General features: G+C 33.2%; 1 protein-coding gene across 2 annotated transcripts in view; it reads right to left on the bottom strand.

Annotated features, from left to right (window-relative positions):
- The window catches only part of MMP16 (matrix metallopeptidase 16), a 281,625-nt gene that overhangs the window by 118,575 nt on the left and 147,473 nt on the right, over nucleotides 1-15,577 (bottom strand). For both annotated transcript variants that reach the window (XM_037803043.1, XM_037803044.1), the window contains exon 4: nucleotides 14,039-14,343. In XM_037803043.1, the coding sequence (XP_037658971.1) occupies nucleotides 14,039-14,343 (305 nt within the window). The remainder of the gene's footprint in view (nucleotides 1-14,038; nucleotides 14,344-15,577) is intronic.

Below are 15,577 nucleotides of genomic sequence, written 5' to 3' on the forward strand. Positions count from 1 at the left end.
CAAAGTAGACTTACCCAAGAAGAAACAGAAGACCTCAACAAACCAATCACAAGCAAAGACATCCAATCAGTTATTAAAAATCTACCTAAAAATAAAAGCCTAGGGCCAGAAGCCTTCACAGGAGAATTTTACCAAACTTTCTAAAAGGAATTGACACAATTCTTGCTCAAACTCTTTCAAAAAATTGAAGAAAAAGAATACTACATAACTAATTTTATGAAGCCAATATCACTCTAATTCCAAACTTGATAAAGATACTAAAGTAGAGAATACAGGCCAGTCTCCCTAACAAATATAGATGGAAAAATTTTCAACAAAATACTGAGAAATCTAATCCAAATTCACATTAAAAGAACTATACACCACGACCAAGTGGGGTTCATTACTGGCATGCCAGGATGGTCCAACATAAGAAAATCAATCAATGTAACATAATACATTAACAATCAAAAGGGAAAAAAATTTGGCATCCCTTTTTAATAAAAACACTTCAAAAGGCAGGTAGTGAAGGAAACTTCCTCAATATAATAAAGGGCATATATGAAAAATCCACAGCTAGAATAATTCTTATTGGTGAGAGACTGAAAGTCTTTCCCCTGAGATCAGGAATGAGACAAGGCTGCCCACAGTCACCACTATTATTCAACATCATGCTGAAGTTCTAGTCAGAACAATTCACCAAGACAAAGAAATAAAAGGTATCCAAATTAGAAAGGAAAAAGTAAAATGTTATTTGGAGATGATATCATCTGATACTTGGAAAATCCTGAGAATTCTATGGCAAAGCTACATGGCCTAATAAACAAATTCAGCAGTGGCAGGATACAAGATTAACGCATATAAGTCAGGAATGTTCTTATACACTAGCAATGACCTAACTGAAGAGGCAGTCAAAAAAACTTCCCACTCACAATGGCAACTAAAAAAAAAAAATCAAGTACCTAGAATAAACTTAACCAAGAATGGAAAAGACCTCTACTCAGAAAATTACACATTGTTACTAAAAGAAATCAAAGGGGACCTAATTAGGTGGAAAGACATTCTGTGTTCATGGATAAGAAGGCGAAACATTGTTAACATGCCAATTCTACCCAAACCGATCTACAGATTCAATGCAATTCCAATCAAAATTACAAAAACCTATTTTGTAGAATTGGAAAAGCTGGTTATCAAATTTATTTGGTAGGGAAAGGGGCCATGAATTGCCAAAAACATTCTAAAAAAGAACAAAGTGGATGGTTTTACATTTTCTGACTTTAAAACCTACTATAAAGCCACGGAGGTCAAAAGAGCATGGTATTGGCACAAAGATAAACATATTGATCAATGGAATAAAATAGAGAGTTCAGAAATAGACCCCCAGATCTATGGTCAACTGATTTTTGATAAGAGTCCCAAGTTCACTGAACTGGCGCAGAACAGTCTCTTCAAGAAAAATGGGGCTAGGAGAACTGTATATACATATCCAAAAGAATAAAACAGGACCCCAACCTCATACCCTGTACAAAAATTAACTCAAAGTGGATCAAAGACCCCGATCTAAGAGATAGCACCATAAAACTCTTGGAAGATAATATAGGGAAACATCTTCAAGACCTAGTAATAGGAGGTGCTTCTTAGACCCTACACCCAAAGCACAAGCAATGAAAGAGAAAATAGATAAATGGGAACTCCTCAAAATCAAAAGCTTCTGTGCCTCAAAAGACTTTGTCAAAAAGATGAAGAGGCAGCCAGTGCAATGGGAGAAAATATTTGGAAACCATATATCTGATAAGAGACTAATGTACTGCTTATATAAGAAATCTTACAACTCAACAGCAATAGCACAAGAGCACAATTATAAAATGGGCAAAAGATATGAAAAGACATTTTTCCAAAGAGCAAATACAGATGGCTAAAAAACACATGAAAAAATGTTCATCTTCACTAGCTATTAGGGAAATGCAAATCCAAACCACAATGAGATATCATCTCACACCAATTAGAGTGGCTGCCATTAAACAAACAGGAAACAATTGCTGGAGAAAATGTGGAGAAATTGGAACTCTTTTTCATTGTTGGTGGAACTGTATAATGTTACAGCTGCTGTGGAATACAGTTTGGTGGTTCCTCAGAAAACTAGATATCAAGTTACCCTACAATTCAGCAATTCCAATTCTCAGTAAATACCCAGAAGATGTGAAAGCAGTGACATGAATAGACATTTGCACACTGATGCTCATAGCAGCATTGTTCACAATTGCCAAGAGATGGAAACAATCCAAGTGTCCTTCAACTGATGAGTGGATAAACAAAATGTGATAAATACATATGATGGAATGCTATACAGAAGAAGGAACAGGGTCCTGAAATATTTGACAACATGGATGAACCTTGAAGATAAAGGCTGAGTGAAATGTCAGATACAAAGGAGAGATATTGTATGTTACCACTACTATGAACTCTCTGAACAATGCAAAATCAGTGTTTTATAATGTAGAATATAGTGGACCTGAGATAGACACAAGCTAGTGAAGGGGGTATGATAACCTAATATATTCAGATATGTTAATGAGGGTGAATTTAAAGGTATGGGAATGGATAGGGGTGATGATTGTTCATTTAAAGAGTTATAAATATCAGCTGCATTGAATGTGAATGTGATTGAAAGGGGTAGTTTAAAGGCATATATCCCACAGATTAGCACTACAAAACATAAATAAGTGCTTGCATGATATACTTCTAAGGTATGACATTGGTACAAAGAGTTAACGACAGAGTGGTATGTGGGAAAAACTACCTATTGCAAACTAGGGATTAATTAATAGGAATAACTTACTAGAACCACACAAATACAAGGAATAAATAAATAAGAGTTGATGAGAACTTTGGGGTGTTTTGGGTCTTGAGAATCATTTAAACTGGAGAGTGATGATGATTGTACAACTAAGTGAAGATAATGTGAGACAATGATTGTTTATCTTCAGCAGACATATGCTATGTGAAATTAGAAACCCCCTACTTAATAAGTCAACCCTTCGATCTTGAAGTTTCCTCTTGTGAAACTTATGACTTAAAGGGGAGGCTAAGCCTACCTATAATTACATGTAGGAGTCCCTTCCACAGAACCTCTTTTGTTGCTCAGATGTTGTCTGTCTTTCTCTAAGTCTGACTCTGCAAATAAACTCAGCACTCTTCCCCGACATGGGGCAGGACTCCTGGGTGAGTGAGTCTCCCTGGCAACGTGGGACATAGTGCCTAGAAATGAACCTGATCCTGGCATTGAGGGATGGAGGATGACTTTTTGTCTAAAAGGAGGAAAAGAAAGGCAACAAAATAAGGTTTCAGTGGCTCAGAGATATCAAATAGAGTTGAGAGGCTGTCCTAGAGGTTACTCCTTTGGGCTTCAGCTAAATATGCCAAATGGCCACAGTGTGACAAGCCCAAATCAACAGTAGTCCGAAAACCCTAAAGAATACCTTGGTCCCTATCTGAGACTCTATAAAAGTTTCACTCACTAAGTTCATTTTTCAAAAACTTAAATCCTTCAGAGTGTTCTTTGGCCAGATAAGTCCCCAAACCCAGAGGCAACAGCCTCTTCAAGAACATCAACCTGATGTGAACCCCTTTCCCATAATGTCATCACCCGTTTTCAACCTGAACAAGTTAGGGTGGTCACTGCCTAGACATCCCTGAAAATCATGAAATTGAGTAAACTAGAGAAGGGGTAGCAACAAATAAGGTAGAGTTTAATAAAGGATTACGAATACTCAATCTTTTTCTTAGTTGGTAGTGTATTAGAATAGCTAGAAGAACTGAAATTGTGGAACTATAACCCTTAACAGTCTTTGAAATTTGCTCTATAGCTACTTGTTAAATTGTACTTGGAAAGTTATCACCTTGCTGTATATATATTGTATTTCATAATAAGGAAAAAATGAAACTATGGTAATGTAATGCATAACATTCTTTGAAGTTTCCTATATAACTACTTATAAAATTGTACTTGGAAAGTTATTATCTTTCTGCATATATGTTATCTTTCAAAATAAGAAAATAACTAAAACCGTGAAACTGTAACCCATAATAGTCTTTGAAATTTGCTATCTACTTGTTAAATCACACTTTGAACATTATCACTTTTATGTATAGATGTTATCTTCCACAATAAAAAAGAGAAAAAATTTAGAAAAAAAACTCTTAGTGCATGAACACTTATAAAATATATCTTTCACTGTTGCTTGTTTTTGAACTTTAGGAAAAAAAGGTATCATATTTTATCTGGTCTGAAATTTTATCCATTCATTACTGTTTCTAAGAATCATCTACATTGTTGCTTAGAGCAGTAGTAACTATTTCTCTGCTATGTAGTATTCCATTCTGTAAACCAATAAACAAGAATTATATATTCATTCTCCTAAAAAACAGACATTTAGATTGTTCCTTTTTTTTTCCTGTTATAAACAGTGCTCTCTGAAAACACTCTTGTGCATGTCTACTGGTGAGAAAGGGCAAGAATTTCTCTAAACTATCAGCAAATTTAGATATGGAATTGTTGGATCATCACACATACTTGTAAATGTTCAATTTTAGTCAGTTTTGTCAATTTCATTTTCAATGGATAGGACAATTTATACTCTCTTCCACTATGTATAAGTGTTCTTTCTGATTTACATCCTTACTGACATTTGCTATTAAATTTTGGATAGAAAATAATCTGTAGACAGTGGGATATTATTTTTATTTATTCCAAGAACTTTGCTTTTTAAACTGTCAAAAACCTTGCTGTGGTTACTGATATGATTAGAATTGAAAAATTAATATTATACTCTGATCTTTTTATTTGTTCTTTTTTATGCCATTATTTTTCTATTCTCAATTTTTTAGAACTGTGGGGTTCATTGTGCTTTTAAATTTATTTTTGTTTTCTTCTATTGTTTTCCCCTCTAGTGTTCTGGAAGTTAAGACTCTTTTTATGGGTAACCCTTGAAAAGTTACTATGATCAATTAACAAAGTAAAAAGTTAATTCCTTAACCCTACACTTAAGCCATACAAACATCTTAGAACACTTTATTTCTGGCCTCTTCCCTGGTTTATATGCTATTAATGTCCAATAGACTGCTTCTGTCTGTTTTTAACTACACAGATTACACATTATTTTATATACACAATATATATATATATATTTTAAACAAAATTGTTCTTTTCATCTAAGAACCTTCTTCGAGGATTCTTTTTCTTTCTTCCTGTAGTACATGTCCTAGAAAAGTCCATTAGGGTTGTTAAATTAATGGTAAATCTCATTTTTTATTCATGATGCTTTTTCCCCATTTCATCCGAACTCTTGAAAGGTGGTTTAGCTGGGTAGTTCTACGTTGAGAGTTATTTTACGTTAGCATCTGAATATATGATTCCGTTGTCTTCTGGACTCCCCTGTTGTTTGGGGAAGTTTCCTTTCTCATTGTAGGAGACGTGCATTTTCCATCTCTCTCTTTTGAAAATCTTCTCTGTCTTCTGCCATACTTTAAAATATGTCTGTGTTTTTAAAAAATTTATGCTGCTTCGAATATTGGGTTTTATCTGTGGATTCAGTCTTTTATTTATAGATAATTCTCAAATAACATACCTTTAAATATCACTTCTATCCCATTTTTTCAATCCTCTCCTTCTGGAACTACAATTTTATATATATATTAGATACTTTGTTCTATTTTCCTTATTTCTTACTTTCTATTTTTATATCTTTTTTTTTTTAATTTGTGGATTTATTTAAATCTTGTTCACTAATTATTTCTTTGGTTAAAACTAGCCTATTTAATCTACCAATTATTATATCTAATCATTACTATTACCCATTTAAGGCTCTATTTCTCAACTCTTCATGGTATTTTTTCATTCTCATAATTCCATCTTTTCCTTTTAAAGATATCTATTATGTACCTTAATACCTTATATTCTTTAATACATAATTGTAATATACAAAATCCTTGGGGCTTAATTTCTTGTTTGAAGTTGACTCTCATTCATGATGCTCTGCTTCCTGCTCAGTGTTCAGTGATCTTTGTAAATTTTTATTTTCGTGATAACGGTTTGTGAAAAGTCTGAGATCTTAAATCCATTATACATTCCTCTAGAGAGGATATGTATTTATTTATTTATAATGGAACTGTATGGGGGTCATTTTTTTACATACCCAATTCCAGTACTTCAATCCAGGAGCTTCAGATTCAACTACCTTAACTTGTTCCTAAACTAAGGCTTGGGCACAGCTTTTTATGTGCTCCTCACTCTTTAGTTTCAGCTCACTTTTTTTCCTAACCTATTAAATGTGATCCCAAAATATTCAATAAAATTATGCTACATCTATTGCCTAGTTATTTAGTAGGGGAAGGAATCTTCTGAGAATCAAGTCTTCTAGTAGGAATTTAAAGAGTGTTCTTTTAAAATCTCTATTATGGTACATCTTACAGTCAATGTTACAAATAATTGTATTACATTTCTATCCTAGACTATAAAAGTTGTTTTCCTTAAGACAATTTAGATCTTAGAATTTTTTCTTGGGATTTTATATAATGTCTAGTCTTTCCCTTGTGTCACTACTTTATAAAATATACATTTCTATTATATCGGTGATAATAGTATGCTCAAAAAATGTTTGTTGAGGGAAGGGCATATGAAAAAATAATTATATCAGTGTACTACTTTAACATCATCTTTTATATAAATAGTAAATGTTTACTCCAAAATTTGTTTCTATCTGTATATTATGTTATTATCAAATCACTAGGAAGTATTTCTCAGGACCGATATTGTTTCTCAAGAAAATATCATTCATACAGGACTATGTTGAAACCACAAATAAAATGTAATACTGTAAGAATACACAAGCCATTAGAATAATAAAAATAGTATGTAAATTTTCTTCCTTGTCCTTTATCAATTTTTGTAGCAGAAGTAAAAAGTAAGGATCGGCTTTCATTTTTAGCTCTTAAATTTTAATTTTAAATTAATTTTAGTTGGGAAGAACCTATATTGTCTTCTGCCTGCTGGTTTATAAGAACTTTTTATTTACTTACAGGATGCGGTCATTTACAGTTCTGATTTTATTAACTATGCAATGAATGTAATAACCCTTTTTGAACTGAATACTACCATCTGTAGTATTGTTTAAGAACAGGGCATTTTGCTACTATGACGGTGCTTATTTCTTTTGATTTAATTTTTGAACTCTTCCCTCCTTTAGAGGAATTTATAATTCTTAAACTGAACCTATCTATTCAATCTTCTATATCTTTCCTCAGCTTTCACATCATTTTCATCCCTTCATGCTTTTCTGGTAACACTTATCAAGTTTTCTTCCACATGACTAATTCCATATTTACAGTAATAAGGGATTTACTTATTACTTACAGAAAGTTTTAATTGACTATTATGACTTGTTTCCAATATTGTTGATCTGGTTAACTCAATAAAATATTTTCAGTGATAGGCTTTTCTCCTGAGTCTTCAAATAGATGTTCCCTCCCCTGTAACTTGAGCATCCTTTCTCTAGTGTCATTTTATTGTTACTAACTACGTAACTGTTCTGGATTGCTAATGCTGCCGTTTTGCAAAACACCAGAAATGGATTGGCTTTTATAAAGGGGTTTATTTGGTTATAAAGTTCCAGTCTTAAGGCCATAAAGTGTCCAATGTAAGGCATCAGCAACAGGGTACCTTCACTGAAGGATGGCTGACGGTGGCCAAAAACCTCTGTTAGCTGGGAAGGCATGTGGCTGGGTCTGCTTGCTCCCAGGTTGTGTTTCAAATGGCATTCTCCAAAACGTCAGTGTCAGTTTTCAATGGCTGTCTTCAAAATACATCTCTCAGCTGCTGCTAGTAGTGAGTTCCTTCTGTCTGAGCTTTTATAGGGCTCCAGCGAACTAATCAAGGCCCACGCTGAATGAGTGGGGCCATACCTCCATGGAAACATTCAATCAGAGGTCACACCCCAACCAAAGGTGTCATCACAGTTGGGTGGGTCACGTTGCCATGGAAACAACCAAAGAATTCCAATCTAGTCAACACTAATATATCTGCCCCCACAAGACTGCATTAAAGATAACAGTGTTTTGGGGACATAATACATCCAAACCAGCACAGTAACCTTGGGCAAGTTGCCCAATTCTCTGTGCCTCAAGTTCCTTGCAATATGGAAGTAACCACTGTATCTAAGTTTGTTGTGAGGGATAAATAAGGAAAGTGCACAAAACTAATTTAGAATAGTGCCTGGCACATACTAAATGTCCAAATAAATGTGGCTCCTAAGACTATTTTTTATTGCTTTTTCTTCACACATCTTTGAACAAGACTGAAACTCATCAGCAGAGAGGGTTTTTAAAATACCTCTTGTATTCTATACTTTTCTCTTAGGTGCTGTTCAAATATCCTTCTCAACTAAAACCTGGAGAGCAAGCTCAGATCAATTTCCATTGTTCGGGACATATGCATCTGGCATAGCCTTGCCTAGCAGAGGTGGAACCTTCTGCTACCCACCCCGCCTTATTCTTTGACACATTAAATCAATGGCAAACTATAATCTCTGTCGCAGATTGCAACAAGGGACTATTTCTGCTGCTTCCCTGAGTGTAATCAACTGATTGTGGAGGAGGGGGACTGTGTAACATTTGATTTCAACTGAAGAGAGTTGCAAATTAAATGTGAGAAGAATTAGCAGATAAATTTTTGCATGTTTAAACTGTAAAGAAATTACTATAATAGTAGTCTGCCAGTGTTATGGTTGTTATTCTGCACACACACACAAAATAGCCAAAACAACAACAAAGGACACAAAATTAAGGTAAGATGTTTTTATTGGTCCTGATATTTTAGGCAATAAAAAATATCAAATTATTAATTCAAACCAATTGGATTTTTTAAAAACTTAAAGACATTCATTGTCTTTAAGTTGATAAACAAATGACTAAATTTGACATTTTTCATCTCATTTTGTATAATGGTTTACATCTAGATTTAAGAACAAAGAACCTAAATATAGATGAGTGGGAAGGAAAATTCTTACACAGATTATCAAAGCAGAGGAATAACTGAATCTAAGTAATAGTCAATAGGGTAAAATCTGTATTAATGCAAATTATGATTAAGCAACTTACCCACAGATTCAAATGTGTCAAATGTTGAGATAGTATTCTGTTTTACTTCCCAACATATGGTATGGTAGACACTGACTAGCTGCTCATCAAATCTACTGGCTTTCTCCAGCCTTACTTGTTATTAAGTGTGGACAGGGGATTGAATTTTAGTTTTGCTGCTGCTATATGTTACTTGAGTGACATATAATGCAGGTCTGGAACATATAAACCTTCCCTGAACAAACCTCTCTCAGTTCTATCTGCTGTCAGGATGTTGATGCCTGAGGTAACTTTGGAAGACAAGTGTTGATGATGGCAAAGAGATACATTATTTTGGGCCTCTGATTCATCAAGTGTAGGAGAGGCTCTACATTATATATATTTTAATGTTCATGGTCCAACTATACACTTTATTAACACTGATATAAATAAATAATTTTGTGAGTGTGACTATACTAATTGATTGGCTGCTCCTTAATTGCACAGGAGGATCTAAAAAAAATTACCAAGCAGAGACGGCATTCTAAGCACAAGAAGCTATACAACTGAAAGACTTTGAAAAAGTCAAGATAATTAAACTTTAGGTCACCAGTCTAGTGAAATGAAATAAACTCAATGAAATGATGCTCAATCCAGGAAGGAGGGAAAAAAAGTCATGTTTTTAAACACAAATGAAAAATAAACCTCTATCTATAGTTTTGAAAGCTAAATTGCTTTGAGAGAGCTCTTAAGATTTAGTAAAACGTGGTAAGGCAAGAACTGGATGGGACAGAATATTTTGGAACTTAAATTTCAATAAGTACTCTTGTCTTGAGGATAGGTTAAGGTTTCCGAACTTTCTATCATTTCAAGTCTTTCCTGTATCTTCTAAAATCAGAGGAAATATTGATTTAGACAATATCCTAGTGGACTGTGGTACTGACAGCTAAGGCCTCTTGGCAAATGTCTGGCTGGTATGTAACTTTCCCAGTATGCAAAGATCAAATTCCAAACTCAGTAGGCCTCTGAGAAATATTATACAGCAGTAACAGCTGTCCAATGAGAAAAGGTTGAGAGGGGGCAGGAAACTAGGTAAGCCTGGGTTTAGTTTTAAGCAGGTGTTTTCTGAATTAGTGCACTAATGACAAAAATCTCTAAAAAAGCTGACTCTCCATGGTCCCCATAAATCGTGTCCATTGACTCAAGTATCACATTAAGTAATGAGGATACTTAATTTACCACTAAGTTTAACCAAGGAATGAAGGGGCTTGGATGTAGTACTTGACTGTTTCACATTCAATAGTGTAATAGATTTAGGGTTTTTAATGTTGCAGATAAAATTCTGATTATAATTTCTCTCTCCTTAGTTTCTGGACAACCTGCCGCACAAGCCCCAATACTCCCTGATCACCTCCTTACTTCAGGCAATTAACTTTCTGACAATAAACAGAATCAGAGGAATGCATTCATTTTGTTAATAGAATTGCAACTATGTGATAAAATAGGACAGGTCTCTAGACGTTTTTCTGCTAAAAGTTTTATATTACCTTTTATAGGTAAGCTTCTTGCTTAGAGAGTATCAACTTGAAATCTTATTACTGTAGTAACTACTTTTCTAGCTAGAAAAAACCTTTTAATAGGTTTGTGTTGACATTGATAGTATCATTTAAACTTGATACTACAGCCAAGGAAACAATATGATAATGATGCTCAAAATGAATCTTAACATTTAGCTAGAGTTAAATTTTCCAACTCACATCAGGCAATGGACACTTTTCAGAAAAGAATTATGATAAATATTTTCTACTTTGAAATATTAGGCATATAGTTTGCTCATCCACCCCAAGGAATATAAAAATTTTTGCCAAAAAATGGCGCATTTTCATTAGGGGTATGTGTGTGTACACGTGCATGTGCATGCACACACATGCTTCTTTACATGTTGATTTATTTATATATAACTATTGTGTAATTCACAATAGTTGAGTTTTTGACAGGTATCATGAATATCAGCAAAATGATAGGAAAGTGGATAACAATGAATTAAGGGCTATTGGAAGCCAAGACACTGTTTATCTCCTTTGAGGTAGACAGAATTCAAATTGCCTTCATTAGCTGAGCAATATGCTGTGGAAAATGAACTGGGTACTTATCAACAAGATCTTTCATTTGCATTTTTGCTAAATAACCAAGCTGCTGTTTTCTAGCTGCTCAAGAACTGTGAATATGAGAGAAAGAAAAGAATTCAGGTAAGTAAACCAGGAGGGCATTGGAGGACTACAGAAAAAAGTTTATCAATGAAGATGTCAGAATTGTGCATTGTGTATTTCTCATACAAAATGACTTTATTACACATACTTAGGTTATAGGATGCACAAATGCATTAATTCTCCCCACATTTACCAGTACCATAAGCAAAGCTAGAGGCTATTCTCTTGATAAATGATCAATACTTCAGCCTGACACCACCTTAGTTACCCTGCTGTTGCTGGTTAAGAATCTGAATTTCAATTAAGCAACAAATCTTTATGGCATCACATCTTCAACAGTCAACTAACATTTCTCTAATCCAATGCAATTCTAAAGCACTACTATTTTGCACATTCATTTCCTTTAGGCTCACTGAAAAGTCAAAATATTCTTATTGGACTAGTAAAGACATATCTTTTCCTCCAAATATTAAATAATTGTTTTGCTTGAATTTTTAGTAATATGCCTATGTGTAAAGAATATTATACTTCCCCAGTGGAAGCTGAGGCAATACAATGTGTGGATACATACCTTCAGTCAATAGTTCATTGGCTTGATTGTACACCTTTAGATTATGTGTTAGATTTCAATCTTTTCCTACATATGCATTCATTGGAAAACTTCTAAAGTCATAAAAAATGCACACACATTCATAACACTGCTCACATTCATATCAGTACAAACATTCTCATTTCCTACATTGCCAAAATGCCCCATAGATGTTTTCTTAAAGCACTTTATTTTCAAAAAATGTTGGTTGATATCTAAAAAAAATCAGCTAATAAAGTAAAGATCTGTGCACCTTTCTTTATTGAGGACTTTAATTTTTAAGAGAAAATATAGGCAATTTGATAAGGACCATCTCCTTCATAGAGGATTCTAAAGCAATTTCAAATTTATGAGGCCAACAAGCCACATTACCACAATTTCAGAGTTACAAATTTAAAGTCTCCTTAACAATTAGATACACTATTGGAATAAAATATAATTTTCTCCATTCAGAATTTTATAAGAAAGTTTTTTAACTGGAAGCAAATGCTGTCTTTTCTTTATCAGCAGAAGTCTACCATTATAAGTACTGCTCTTCTCAGTCACTGAGAATGCAGATAGTTTGCCCATTATCTAAAATAATATTTAACAATCAATTTGAAGAATTCTGAACTACTTCATTAGAATACCTGCATGACTTTGATAAAAATAAACACATTTTATTTTAAATGATTTATTTATTAAACTGTTAAGTGCTAACTACCATGTGCCAGATATTTTACTAGATGCTCAGGCATAGAGTATGTAAGAGGAGCCTCCATCAAAAACAGTTCTATTTAGTGTTGCCAGCCCTGCAATACAAGCTACATGGCAAAACAAGCACAGGACAAGTTAGAGGCTTTCTGAGTTTCAGCCAAGATTTAAACCATAGGTCTAATACTAAAATCTCCAAATATATCTGCTACTTCTTTCCAGACTAGTTCCTAAAATGAACTCATAATAATTCAATATTACAGCATATATACCTCAATAACAATGAAAAGATCTTGTTTAATAATAAACATTTTATTTTCTTTTGGAAAATGTGAAGTTATTTATTACTTTTTTTCTTTCTTTGAAAATTGACGTTATTTTAAGTTTAACTACACTTAACCCATTCTATCCATAAAATGTTTGAAACTGGGTACCCTAAAAATGCAATACTATTACACTAATCCAGCCAAGTAAACTTCCTAATGAACTAATAAAGCTTAATTTGACAACTGGGCTTAACTAATCAAGGAAGAATTAAGACTTTTACTGGCTGCTTAGTTGATTAAAGCAATGCAAGCGTGTATTTTCATCAACATTCTCCTATGGCAAGGAAGAAAAATACGAAGTCTTGATAAGAATTGGGAAGTTGGCTGCTTAGGACCTTTGTAACTTTAAGATACTCTAATTCTGTGAATTGTTTTAAACACAGAATTGAAACACAGATTGTTATCTAGTAAGAAACATGTCTCTGATACCCAATAACTATTCTTTCATTCATTGTTTTTTTAACATTATTTTTGTATATCAGGGCAGTTATAAAAATTAGAAAATGTATGGATGTGTTAAGATAGAGTTGCAGGAAATTGGTTTTTGAGAAAAATAAAGTATGATATACAAAGGCAATCAGCCATAAAGTCAGAACAGGTTGGGAGGCCAAAGCAAGGGACAGTAGAAGGAAATGGATGGGAGAAGAAAGAGAGGGGGAAAAAATTTATAGACTACAATGTTGATAACAGAAAAGGAAATAGAACAAAAAGATTCAGTAGAAGCCACACCACAAAAATTAATCAGGGTTAAGTTGCAAGTGGAAACCTTGGCATAGTGCATAGAAAAAATAGGAGCAATTGCTTGATGCATGCTCCATGACCAAAATGCTGACCATGAAATCTTCTAAGAAATGACATTTTGTAAAAAACAAAATTCACGTTAGAGTATTTACAAAACACACTGTAAAAAGTTCTAGTCTTTAATCAAAAGAACACTTGAAAAAGTATATTATCTAATACCCACAGACATTCTTATGCTAAAAGATTATGAAAAGTCTCACAAAGTACTTTATAATTATAAAATCAAATTTAAAATCAAGAGCTTAAGTTTATAATTAGTAAGTCATTCAGGTGTTCTAAAAATAAATATAAAAAGAGGACTATTTACATTGAAAAAAATATGTACTTACCATCATGATTAGGATTTCCTAATGTCCATGGCTCATCTGAGTCAAAATGAGTATCTCCCCCAATTCCTGGTCCAGGGAAATAGGCATGTGCCAAAAACCCTCCCTCTCCATCAAAGGGAGAACTGTCTCCATGAAAACCAGATGCAAAAATGATGGTTATATCCACATCTCGTTTGCCACTTTCTAATTCACCGTAGGGAACTTCTTCAAATGTTAAAGGAGTTACATTCTGCCACACATCAAAGGCACGGCGAATAGCTTTACGGGTTTCAAGGTCTCCTACTTTTGGAGTCACATTCTTTATACTGAAATTAAAAAAAAAAAAGGATAATCAGTATGGCTTTGTTATATGTAATCTGATTTACTACAAATTTTGATAGATTCAGTCCCATAAAACATTAGGGAAAAGTAACCTTATATTAAATAGGAAAGACAGTAATTCATTCATAGTATCACTATAGCTAGAGTTTATAAAGTTCTGATCATTTCATTCTCAGCACTATAGTATTCAACTACCAAGGCTATCAACCCTTCAGAAGAATGGTTAACAGTGTGGTCAATCAGCCACTTTTCCTCCTGGACCACAACAGGCAGCAGCTTTGCCAAATGAGCAAACAGGTGTAGCAGTTTTTACTTGAAATAAAAATTTCATTTTTTTGTGTGGTTATACTTACTGTAGAGACAAACTATTTATTCTGTGTGCACAAGCCACTTCCAAAGGCTTCATATATATATATAAAGACATCCAAACAATGTTTATATATATATATTTAATTATGAACAACAATTTAGCAGACAGCTATTTATTAATTTAAGACAAGATCAGTTAATTATAATTTCTGATATTCTATTGTTTTCCTTTTAAATACTTAAGGCTTTCTACTTGAAATAAAATACTGTGAATGAATAGTTGTTTAATAAAAATATTTAACAATTATATAAATTTAAAGAAGTAACATGGACCTTAGGTACTATAATTAGTTTATTAGTACTGACACTAATAATTAATGGATAAAAGAAATACACTGTTTTCAATTCATTTAACACTAATCACATATTTCTCTTTTCACAGTCATTTCCATTGTTTTTGTAAATAAAACATAAATGAAACTAATAATACGTATTTTTATATTGTGGTAGTATAAATTCATTTTATATTTGTGAAAAGCAATAAGGATATTCCCTGGGAGTCATAAATAAGTTTTAGACTCCTTCAGCCAACAGTCTTATCACCCATGAATTTGTACTCAGGAAATAACTGTGATACAAAAAAGATGACAAAACATTCAGATAAATATTTATTGCATTGCAATAATAAAGAGTACTGGAAAGCAAATAATTTACAATGATGAAGGAATTAAATTATGGTATCTCTAATGTATGCCGTAATACCAATAGGACTCAAAATAGTTTGCCTTTTTGATGACTAGCAGCAAGGAAAATATTTAAGATGTACTATCCAGTGAAAAAAAAATGCAGATTATATTTGTTACCCAATTGTAATTATGACAAGATAATTATGAATGTAGGTTGGAAATT

This window comes from Choloepus didactylus, chromosome 14 (genome assembly GCF_015220235.1).
Source record: "Choloepus didactylus isolate mChoDid1 chromosome 14, mChoDid1.pri, whole genome shotgun sequence".
Classification (NCBI taxonomy): domain Eukaryota; kingdom Metazoa; phylum Chordata; class Mammalia; order Pilosa; family Megalonychidae; genus Choloepus; species Choloepus didactylus.